Source organism: Perna viridis, chromosome 5, assembly GCF_037379345.1.
Source record: "Perna viridis isolate PV_CMFRI_1.1 ecotype Kerala chromosome 5, ASM3737934v1, whole genome shotgun sequence".
NCBI lineage: Eukaryota > Metazoa > Mollusca > Bivalvia > Mytilida > Mytilidae > Perna > Perna viridis.
Genome location: NC_142449.1, coordinates 33,357,677 through 33,370,646, shown reverse-complemented (window position 1 = coordinate 33,370,646; position 12,970 = coordinate 33,357,677). Strand labels below are relative to the sequence as shown.

The 12,970-nt window shown below is 30.0% G+C and overlaps 1 protein-coding gene across 4 annotated transcripts in view; it reads left to right on the top strand.

The window, feature by feature from the left end:
• The window catches only part of LOC148617159 (uncharacterized), a 31,423-nt gene extending 20,908 nt beyond the window's left edge, over positions 1-10,515 (top strand). The window contains exons 8-9 of one of the 4 annotated variants that reach the window (XM_088584536.1): positions 1,133-1,151; positions 5,031-10,515. In XM_088584536.1, the coding sequence (XP_088440662.1) occupies positions 1,133-1,138 (6 nt within the window). In that variant the 3' untranslated portion in view covers positions 1,139-1,151; positions 5,031-10,515. Of the gene's footprint in view, positions 1-1,132; positions 1,152-2,053; positions 2,136-5,030 lie in introns of those variants that run through there. The other 3 variants (XM_088584535.1, XM_088584533.1, XM_088584534.1) reach the window with 3 other exon arrangements.
• The last annotated feature ends 2,455 nt before the right edge of the window (positions 10,516-12,970 follow it).

Genomic DNA, 12,970 nt, shown 5'->3' with positions numbered 1-12,970 from the left:
ATCAACACTCTATCATCAGATAGTTAATTGCATTTTCCTGTAGTGATGGGTTGTCATTTTGTTGTCTTTCTAGCTATTGGCTTGTATATATGTTGGTAGTTTTTGGCCGAAATTAGTTAAGTTAGTTTTCCTTGGTTATAATGGAAATGTTATGTGTTTTACGTTCATGTCATATTATTGTTTTCTGTCAGAATGAGAATTTTTACGTGGAATAGTATTGTTCATTTATTTAGTAACTTTCATTTATGGATAAAATCAAAGTATGTTATCCAGTTAATCCCTTCATGAAAAAGTGCTTTTTTGGCAGGGGATGTTTTGTGGAAATTGCCCATTCCATTACATCAAATTGTAGTTCTTACCTGTTTTTAAAGTTGAATCTGCAAGGTCTGTTAGAATGATATCATTGAAACTTGACATTATACACATTTTGAGGAAACAAATTCAGGCCGACATTTCAAAGAGAAATTCTTTGATAGAGACAGGGATTTAGTTAATTTTAATGGCAGCTCTAAAAAAATTAAAGATAAATGAATTTAATATACTCTTCTTAAAAATATTTATGATACACATGTATATTGTGAATTTAAGAATTTTGTGTACATAAATTATAATGATTTTGTCATATCAGCTTAAAAAATAATATTTATTTTTTTTCGATTTGGAGGAAACTCCAACATCACCTTACAGTTCTGTAATGCCAGTCTTTATTATTGTGATTTTATTCTAGTCAGTCATAGTTTTTGCAATAATAAAAACACCAGTATAAGGTAAAAAAAAAAACAGTATGAAATTTTCTTAAGTTGAAAGAAATTATTTTCAATTTATTGCAAAATTCAATTCAACTGTTTGTTGAGGAATTAGTTTTACATTCAAAGTTTTATGAATTTGATACTTGTGTTTGTGAGAACCTAGTCTTCCATTTCATTGGAGAAAATTAATTCTTCCATATGTTTGGAGAGAATCTATTCTCTCATACCTTGGGAGAATTAATTTTCCATATGTTGGGAGAGAATCTATTCTCTCATACCTTGGGAGAATTTTTTCTTCTATACATTGGGTGAGAATCTATTCTTTCATACCTTGGGAGAATTTAGTGCCTTTATGTTGATATTGTTTTCCTTTACCTCCACAGATTTAAAGTACCATTTTCAGTAAGGACGGCTTTTTGTTTGCATTTTACATAGCCATAGAATATAAAAAAAACACAGCATGAATGTGAATTTTGTTGTCCCAAGTGAAATACATCTGTTCATTTTGTTCAGTCTTCTTTCAAAATAAAATCAGGTCATATAAAAATCTGAATTGCAAGGTTTATGATGGGAAGGGAAAATTTGTACATTGATTTTTCATTTATTTTGAAGAAAATATACGTTTTTAAATGAAAGGCCTGATTCTATTTAAAATAGATATACAGATTTAGGTAGTCTCTCATGGTGTGATCTGAATTGTGGTTTTTATGAAAATTAAAATGTGTACCTATATTAATCATTGAAATATGTTTGTATTATTTTTTGTTTGTTTCATTGATGCATGCTTTTTGACTCTTCTCTTTCATTTAAACTACTTTGTCATTATGTATTGTACATGAACATGTAAACTACTTCTGTTATTATGTAATTTACATGTACTTGTATATGCGATATCAGCAAACTGAAGTATAAGTCAACTCTTCTCTTGATCAGCTGTGATAATATCTGTACATTTAAGCTTGATTTTCTCTTTATGTACGGTAATAATACAGCACATACAGTGATGATATTCAGGGGATTGAGTTGGTCTTACATTGATTAAATAACATACACCTTGTGAACTGTCTTAATTAATTGATTGGACAATTTAAAAGGAGATTAAAACTTTCTATCAATAACCTCAAGTTAATATCTCGTCCGCTCAGCTATTTTCAAATCATAAGGTGATTGTCATTTAATCAGTGGGAAGACCAACTCTATTTCCTGAACATAATCATTGTATGCACTGTAAAAGTACCAGTTATTACGAGGTTACATAAGCATGTACTTATCATTATCTCTCTTCAACACTGTATAATTTATAGAAACAACGTCATATACCAGGAATACTTAAGAATTATTCATAGCACATTTTGACTTTTTGAAGGAAGAATATGTGTGATGAAAGTAAGTGAAAAAAAGTTGCTTGTAATATTTTGAGTGCAGGATTAGGTTAAACACAGCTGGTTTTAACAGATTTAAAATTTGAGTTATTTTACTTGCTTACTTCTAAAACAGTCATGAACATTTTTACATAAATCTGCTGAACTTTCTTTTGAGAAAAAAAAAGAACAGGATGAGAGCCCAAAATATGTATGTGAAATACGTTGCATAGAGAAGTTTAAATTAATTAAATGGTATGCCTAGAAAGAAAAAGACTAATTTGATTTAGAGTATAATTTAGTTTGAAATCCTAAGGAAGGATGATTTCTTCCATTAAAGTAAAGTTTCTTATTTTTATTTATTTAGACTTAAAATGCCTTAGCCAGTTTCTAAGCAAAGACCTCTGCAATTTAACAGAACTCTTAGAATATTTTAATGTCCCCCTTTTTTATCATGTTCATTGAATATATACACAAACTTTTGTCAGCTAAAACTGCAGGGACGTATATGTTTTGTAGATACATTCTTCCTATTTCGAACTTGCACGGTGACCTGTTTGTTTGTTTTTTTTTTTTTTAATGTTTTTTACTATCAATCCAGATATGTTAAAAACAAATACACAACTTCAAAATGCACCAAGCCATGTTTTTTTGAGTGGTTCAAAATTTGTTAAATTTGTCTTTTGAAATGCTTACTACCATATATGGCAATTATAAGATAGGAACATTCATGAAGGCTTGTATTACTTCGGACCATTATCATTATTTTAAGTTAATGCTGTTTGTTTGCTATTCTAACAACTGCATAAGGGATTAATACACTTTTATTCAAGGGAATATTGCCTTTTCAATTTCTACAGTGGAAATGGATGATAATTGCTAACACCGCTGTAGTTATATTGGCCGTAATTGTTGAAGGCAGGGTATTTCATTTGAAAAAATTATCATGTCTTATCCAGTCTCTTACATCATTATGAAAGTTTAAATGTAAACAGATATCAGTTTAAGCAAATAACATGGAAATTTTCTAACCAAAACTCAATTGTGGCAATTTTGGCCAGCATATATTAACAGTATGTGAAAAGATCTGAAGATTTCTATCAAACTGAGGGAAGTTTATGTGGCATTACAGACCATTCTACAAATAACACTGGTCTTGTTGCCAGTTTGGGCAAATAAAAAAATGTTAAATTTTCACTAAGTATAGTGCTTCTTGAGAGGTCATGCATTTGGTACCAGGTTAAAGTTTGATGTCACTGAAAGCATGGAGTTTTACTGATCATTTTATTTTTTCACCAAATATTAATAGTGTGCCGATTTTCCTCACCTAATGGATTTGTGTCACGGGCTGTGTTCAAATGCTTAGTTGTGTGTAATGAAATCATTTTTTTTTAAACAAAACAAATTTGTTAGCAAGACATGGCATGTTAACAATGATTGCTGGAACATAATATTCATTGGGTGTTTCAGCTAGTAATACATGTGTAGTTAGCTTCATGAAATATACCCCTGTAGTTTGATTTTCCTAGATTAAATGACAATCACCATATGAAATTCCTTATGTAGTTAACTGCACAATTGATAAAGAGATTTAAACATTCTATCATACTTAAATTTAAATACCTATGAAATTATAGGAAGTTGAAATCTCTTTACTAATTGTCCAGTTAACTGCCTACATGTAAGACATTTCATCAGGATTTGGTCATTCAATAAAGGGAAGGCTAACTCGATTCCCTGAAATTGAACTATATTACTGGCTGTAACTACTTACATACCTGTACATTGTATGGTATTGCTACAATCCACTTTTCTTTTCATCTCTCTATCAGTCCTTTTATAACACCACATGATGGATATGAATATACTTGGAAGATATTCAGTTCTTAGAGAAATCTAGATTCAGATAGATTTTCAAGGTTACAGGGGCACCTAAAAGTTCTTAAACATATTTTTAAACATTTTAACCGGCATCTTAAAATGAAAGTTTACCTGCCTTGATGGAAAAAAAATCCTTTTAAACATCCTGAACCTTGTAAATTTGCAATGCTGTAAGAAGATCAAATTAAAAATGATGAAAGATTTTACCAAATGAAATACACGGATGAAATATGGTTCTTTATTGTTCTCTTTAACTCTTAAAAATCATTGGAACGTTTGTATTCAGCATTTTACATCAATCTTTTGTAAGCAACTAATTAACTTGGATTCATTTTATTCTGCTTCAAATGGAAGCTTGATAGGCTTTGGTAAAATTGAAAATGATAAAAAACATATCACTGATTTCATGAGTTATGTCCCTTACCCTAGGTCTACCTCCTTCAGACTGTATTGTCTTGTTTTGGTAATGTTTTTCCTATGTTTACTAAGTGTAGTGACCTACAATTCTATCATGGTACCCTATTATGTCATTTTGCCTTTGATCATCAATTTTGTCGATTCCTTGGTGTCATTATTTTTTGGTGAGGATATTGTTAGGTCAGAATAACTCGTAGCTTTTTAAATGTACTAACCAATACAATACTTCCTTGATTAAACGAAGTTCCAATATAATTTCTTTTCTGATTCAGTCTTCTCTCTTACTATAAACATAATGTCTTTAAGATGTGGTTTATAGTGTGCTCTGTGCAATAATTTATATTGAATATGAGATTTTTTTAGGTGTCTGTAAGTTCTCAATGTTTTAAAAACTAAGAAACTTTTACTGATTAACAAGTTCCATAATATCTTATGTCTTAAATCCACAAGCTAAAGAATCCTCAAAATAAATTTCATAAAACCTGACGATTTTTAACACAAAATACATTTTGTTTCACAGAAAATGTAAGACATGTTACAGTCACTCTTCATTATATGATTCCTGCCTTATATCCAAATTGTTGTAATTTAAATTGAGTATTCTGGTACCTTTTTTTTGCAGGATTGTGGTCTACAACTAACAGACGAGCCTGGAAAACGTTGCTATCCTATTGAAGAACATTTGCTTTGTCAGGCATGTCATATTCAGCGTCTTTCCAAACTTTTTCCAGAGGAACAATTCTATTTTGATCCTTACACCCACAATATTCAAAACAAACTGATGAATGATTCTACTGGGAAACAACGAAACAGTATCGCAATAATGCCAGCATCTCTCGAATCGTATCCTAGTCGACCGGTTCCACCACCAACTAAGCCAACACAAAACGGTGGTGGTGGTTATCGGTATAGTCCTAACCTGTATGGCCAACAGCCGGTACCACAAGGACAACTGATGAAGCACTCATCAGCACATTATCAAGTCACTGATCTTTAGAAATATTGTAGTAATGGGTGTAAATGTTTTTCTTGTTATTTCTCGCTATGTATTTTTTGGCGATGAAAATTTAGTGCTACATTTTTGTTTCATTTCATGAGTGTTCAGCTACATTGTTTGTTTGTCATACTTTTTTGTGAATTGTTGCAATTTTTACACATGTAATCATTTTTCCTGTAGCTTTAAAGGCCAAATCAAAATATTGTGTTGAAGTAGTTGCTGGAGGATATTTCAGGGGAATATTGTAACCCACCAGGAGTCTAGATGTTTAAGACTTGTGTATCAATAATTTTTTGGCTTCCTTAGATAAGATAAATGAATTTGTCTTAATGTTGTGAATCAAATTTTTTTTCTCAAGTAGCAGTCTTTATAAGCATCAGACAGTAGGTGATTCATGCATACCAAAAACCTACCCAATTTAGTTTATTCAGTGACACTTGACAGACCACATAACCACTGTTAGTCTGTCGTTGATTGTTGCACTTTCGAAATAAAAATTATGTAGATTGTGTAAGAAATTTGTACCTAGAAGAAGTTATTGTTTATGAATATGTTTGACTTTTTTTTAAATTTTATTTGGAGATAAATGTATTGTTTTCTCGAAGATACATATCCTAATACAGAAAAGGGCTGTATCAATTATGTAAAGTTATAGCACATGTAGACTAGGAAAGCATTGTTTGTTCAGTGGGTTTTTTACACCATGAATCACCTCTACTATAGGCACTGTCTGAATTATATCTAGACTGGTTCTTAAGTAGCTGTCTTTGTAAGAATCGTGCAAAATCTGACAAATGTGATACACCCCAAAAAAGGCTACATATTTCTAGTTTTGTAATTAAGTTGTTTTATGGGTCTATTCTATGAAATGTGTAATTATTCATTCAAATCTGTCTGCTCTTAGGAGCTAATCAACATTGAAAATTCAATAGATTCCATTGTATTTTAGTATCATTTACAGAGTTATCTCCCTTAATTTTGAAATCTAGAGTGCATTCTACATAATTTTTATCTCCTAAGAACACGGGTTATATGAAAAAGTAAATGTTAATTTCTGTTTACTATGGCAATTCAAACAAAATATCAAAATAAAAAATATGTAGGTTTTTTACCCATGAATGACATTTTGCATGATTCTTAGCTGGAGTGCTACTTAATTCCTCAACTACTTACTTGAAGTTATTAGTCAGTATTTGAATAAATTTTGTCTGAGACTTTATTTTTTCAGTGCTTCAGAAAAGAAGCCTGGTAAATTTTTAACTTGTAAAATCAAATGTATTGCAGGAAGTCATCAACAGTTTTTTTTAAAACAGTTAATCATATATTTAACAAATTCTTAATTTTTTACTGCATCTTACATTTAAGAAAAATAATGTTTGGCTCATTACTTAAATCTCACATGTCTGATTTTATAATGAAATGAGTTTTGGATGAGTATGATTTGTTTTTTTGGTATCTGTGTTTGTCTCTGGTTTTGGCCTTAGAATGGACAGTTGTAGATAACTCTGTTTAACTGATAGATGGTAAAGCTAAAAGCACTTAAGTTTCTGGGTTTGTGACTTCTTATTAACATTAGCATCAAATTTAATTTTTGACTTCTAAGTTTGATTTCAAAACTTTGTTTTTACTGCTTTGTATGGCAAGTTTGTTGAAAAGCATCAATTTTTGTAATGTTGTGAAGTTTTAAATGCATTTTTTTTATCGCAATATTTTCCCCCATTTAAATCATTGCTGCAGTAGTAGTAATGTGAAATTTGATCTTACAATTTTTTTCTTTATTTCTGAGCAATGCATCAAGCAATATCCAAAAATGCAATATGTTCTATAAGATTGAAAAGTATGTGCTATCATCAGGCATTGTCTGATATAAATGTTGTCTGGCTTAGCTACAAAGAATTCATTTTTTCATTAGCAGAGTTTTGTTGTCTAGAAAGCTGTTTGGGCATTTCATAGCTAAATTAATAGAAATAAAAACTATTAAAGCCTATGTAAAAATTTATCCTATCTTAAAATTTCAATGACTGTTTAGTCTAGCGGAAAAGTATAGCATATCATCTACATTTATTTTACATTTTCTCTACACATGATTACACGTATATGTAGTTATTTTTGGGTTCTCATCCTGTTTGTTAAGAGTTTGGATGGAACTTATGATTAATAAGAAAAAATGGTGACTAAGAGCATTATGGAAAAGGTTGTGTGTAGACAGAATAATAGCATGTTTTCAGCAATTAACAGTTAATCATTGAAATAAAATTTAGGATGAACTTTTCCAATAGATTAGCTGCATCAAAATTAAAGATATGCTTTATGCTATTAAATATCCAAAAATCTAAATTTCTAAGTTTTTAATTAAATTTGGATCATCAGTTCTGCATTTCATCTATATTCAGTGGCCAAAACTAGATCTATATATCCCTTTTCCTTCTAATTGCTAAAACACGAGGTAAAATGTCAAGATAAAATATTGTGTCTGCTCTTTAGTAAGTGAAATATTGAATTTATAGGATAGATAAAAAAAATGTGAGAAAGGATGCGAAACAGAAAATATTTTTTGTGGCCTAATCCTGATTTCATATCATTGACATGACCTGATCATTCCAGTCCATAACCCATAAGAAGTTTTAGTCCGTGCAATCTGTCTCATTTAAAAACATGACTTATTTATTTCATACCATGTGTTTTATCATTTTGTACATTGTTGCAGTATTAATTACCTCCCTTGAGTTATATTTCACTGCATACCAATTCATGGTGTAAAAATTCAAATTGATTTTTAAAATGGTAGGTTTCAAATGTTTAATTTTGTTTTTAATCTGTACATTTTTACTTCATTTCAAGTAAGAACTTAGTTAAAAGTATTGATTACTCGGCTTCCAGTAGTACAAAAAGTGTTCCAATTGATGACAGTCAATTCAGTTTTTAAAGTAGCAAGTATATGCTCAGAATGATACTGTCTTTCAGGTTATTTAGTGGATTTAGTATTTTTGCAAATTTGAGGCAAAAATATATAAGAAAAATTTGTACATTTCAAATTTTGAGGACCCGAATTGGTGTACTTAGAACTGAAGCCAAGAGGAAACTATTTTGTTGAATTTTTTGGAGTGTTTTAGTCAGATGTCTGAAATATGCCAAAATAAGCATCCATTGAAAGTAACCTGCATTACAGTAGTCTATTTATAGAGGAGAACGCAATTCAGGGTTTATTATTAGTACAATTTTTAGTATAGTAGTCTGTAGGAGGTATTATCCATTGAAAACTGAAAGATTTTGCCATCACAAGGCTACTATTTAATGACGTTTACTTTTTCTGATGATTCGGAATATCCATAGGCTGATCACAAAATTTAGAAATTATGTGAAGATAATTAAATAAGTGAGAAAATCTTTATTATGAAAAGAATAATCTATAGGTTTTTGTGAATATACAAATAATACCTGTAAATCCAATTTAGAACATGTTCCACACACTTGTTAAATCTTGGGTGTTCTTTTGCACTTGTGATCATATTTTGGTTATTTACTCTTTCCAGTTAAAAACCATATTCAGTAAAGTCACTATATTCTTCAAATTGAGTGAAATTTATTTTCTTCAAATGCAGAACTTGACAGAGGATTCGTTACAAACATGATATGAATATCAAGTGTGGAGAATTGTTGTTATCCACAAGTTACCCTGGTTGATTGTGTTTCTCTTTAGAGGTTTTATTTTGTGTAATTTAAACGGAAGTCTTCCAGATGTCTAATGAATTAATATAAAAATATTAAGTACACCTGCTTGTCACTATGTTTTTGGCAGACTCTATAAAGCAGTTTTCGTAAAATCAGTGACTATTTAATTAGGAAGAAGTACTGGTTAATAAGGGTTGAATGTTCAAAGGTTAATTTTCTCTTAATCATCTCTTAAAAAAGTTGAAATACTTTCTAAATTTTTTTCATGGCAGTTTAATTTTCGCTATTTTTGCAGTAAGGCCTATGAAATAAACAGTGGTGGAAACATAATTTTATTTGAGGTATGATACTGAATCAAAATTTCACAAAAGTAGGTTGATCACAAAAACTGAAAACAAGAGTGTGATAATTTCCAGGTTTGCAGCAATTGTATCCTAATGATTAAAGAAGCAATTGAATGACTTAAAAAATTGTGTGCCAATTTGTGATGTATTGACTGTTATAATATTGAAAACATTTTTCTTTAAAAAAAAACCTCTTAATTTCTAAATGGTATTTATGTTTATGCCATGCCTAATATTGTTTATGTGTGGTGTTTATAAGTCATTGACCTTAAGGAGTTAGACCTAGGGTAAGGGAAATTACTCTTGAAATCGGTGATATGTTTGTATCATATTCAATTTCACCAAAGCCTTTCAAGCTTTCCTTTGATACAGAATGAAATCAGTCCAAGTTACATTGATGCTTACATGAGATGGATGTCAAATGCTGAATACAAACGCTCCAATGATTTATAAGAGTTGTGTTCCTTACTCTAGGTCTACCTCCTTAAATAACATTATGAATGATCAGTTATCCACCTAAGTAACTGTCCAAAAGTATTACCTGAAACATTTTCATAGCTGTAACCATGGTTATCTTAGATGTTTCTTTTAAAAAATATAATTAGGTTTTGATGAATTTTGTATTCTGACAGAATTGTAATTGATATTTTACTCTTGGGTATATTTAATCATGTTAGTGATAAGATCTTGCGTGAAAGCTTGAAATCCAAGAATTTAAAATTGCTCAGTTAGATTGCTTAGAACAAAGAATTCATTTTACATGCTCTGATAGTAAATCATGCCAATTTAACATTGATTTTCTTTATTTCTGTAACTCATGAAAGTTAGCTCTGTATGTTTAAATGTATTTATAATTTTTGTGGAATTAAAGTAAGAGTCCTTTTTCTATTGTAAAATTATGGTCTATCAGTACCATAAAAATTTTGGTTCTTGCCTGAACTTTATCATGAGCAGTTGGTAATGTTTACCTTAAGGTACATAGCTGATAGTATATACAGTGAAACCTGTCTAAACTGAATCCTGTTTGGCCTTAAAAATTGGTTTGGTTGAAATAGGCATTCATTTTACCTAGGTTCATAATATATAAAAAAAAATTGATATAAAAGAACTTAAAAAGTTGCTAGTATAGACATGTTTTCAGAAATCTTGGCGTTTATTTAAGACCAGTTTCACTGTATGACTTTTTTTTTTTAAGAATTGACATTTGCCTGTATTTCAATACTTATTTAAAGATAAGGATAATTTTGCTGTTTAAGTGTAAGTTTTTGTAAGAATCAGGCAAAATGGGAAAAAGTCAGAAACGGATCTGACAATATTATTTCACTCTGATGCTTTCTCTATTTGAAAAGGGAATTATTGCTCTTTGCATCACTCTATTTGCTCCGAATTGTTTTTGTTTAATAGAATGTTAGAAAAATGAGATTTTGACAGAGTTATCTGCCCTTAAAATGTTCATTTTCAGTGCATTTCAGTGAAGTTATAACCTAGTTTACCAAGTGTTGTAGAAAGTCTTGTCTTTTTTCTTAATTCTGATGGTGCAAATAGTCAAATTACACTATCAAAATGATGGGTTTATTTTCATACCATGTTTCACCCACTGCCTGATTATTACAGGTACTGACATTAAAATATCTACCCAAATTACTCCAGGCAATTTTCTTATATAGGTTTTTTTTTCAAATTATCTCCCTTGCTTTAAGTTTTATTTACATTGTTCTTTCACAGTCAATGAATAACATTCATTTTTAAAAAAACATCAATTGCATTATAATAATTTCAATATCACATGGTTCATGTATTTATGTATTAAGGAATGTTGGTGCTAGCAATGAATTAATATTTCTTTGTTTTTTTTCTCTTTCCTTGTTATTTATTTCATCCTGATTTTATTTATTTTGTATATTTAGTTGGATTGAATTTTTTCTTGTTTATGGTGTTCACATATTTTTTGGTTTGTTTCCCTGTTTGCCATGCAATTTATGAAAAGAAAACCCTAATTTTAGTTTTTATAGGCCATGCCAAATTGATGTATCACCCTATTGATTTTGTCAAACCAACCTTAACCTGATAACAATACTATATTTAAACAACCTGTAGACAAAATTGGAAATTTTCTTTTTTAATGGTTCTTACTGAACACTTGTTAGAGCAAATGTCCTATTCAAAAGTTAAATGAGACGTCTTTGTCTAACCTGAACCTTAATTATAGGCTTCTGGAAACATATAGATAGATACTTGTGAAGATTAATTTGGTGTGGCCTTATTTCAGTTTTGCTGTATTTTTTTTGTTGTACATGTATATATGATGTTCCCTCAAGTTTTATAGCTAATAGACATTTCTACACTTCCACAGTTGAAAATGTTACCTAAACAAGGTGTGAAATGATTTGCAATTCACCTGAAAATACCCTGTGAAACTTGATTTCATGTATAGAAAGGTTTTATATGACATGACTTATGCTATTTCTATTTCATAAGAATTTAAGCGTTATCTAATGGAATTTCTCTAATACGTATAAGGTTAAACATTTTAAGAGTATTGGAATTGGTCTTTTACAGTACATGAAGTTAACAAATTTCGTGAAATCAAAATTTTCAAAAGTATTTAAAAGATTTTCAATGGGTCAATTTTGTATTATCTTGTTTACATTTTTGGGGGAAAAACAGGGTGGGACCAGTTATAGCTAAGGGAGACAACTCAAAACTGAAATGGTCACACTTATATAAAAATGAAACAGAGAAATTAGATTGACAAGTTAAAGGGACTGGGTGCAATAAAGATAAAGATCTGAACTCCATAAAGTAAACCTCCTCATTTAAATTGCAATATCCACATTTTTGTTGCATGTAGTTCAAATGATTGGGTTTAATATTTATCATAATTCTTATCACTTTTGGATTTTTTTTTCACATCATGATTGTTTATTTTCCCTGTTCAATATGTTATTTGCAGGGGAATGACTTAATTTGCCTAACAGTGTTTTTTCTTTAATTTCACTTGAATTGGATATTAACTATCAATGCTGTTATTTAAATAGCAGTGACTTAAACTTAATTGACAATGTTGTGCAAACTGTATTCAGTGGTCCTTTGAATTAATATTTAACTTAAGATTATTGCTGCATTTATATCTGAACATGAATATGGATAGGTAGGATAGCTACTTCAGCTTCGATTTCTGAAATTAAATTTCAGCTTATATTTCTGGTGCCCTGTTCGATGTCTGAAATTAAAGCGGTCCACAGAAGCATACGCGAAACATTTCAAGTTTGTTAGTTATGTATTGTCTTATTTTATTATTTTGAATCCCATCGTTTAAACCAGTGTTCTCAACCAAAATGGTATTTCTAATTCTTGAACATTGACTTAAGGAGGTAGACCTAGGGTAAGGGACATAACTCTTGAAATCAGTGATGTGTTTGTATTATATTCAATTTCACCAAAGCCTTTCAAGCTTTCCTTTGAAACATAATGAAATCAGTCTATGTTACTTTGATGCTTATATAAGATTGTTGTAAAATGGTGAATACAAACGTTCCAATGATTTGA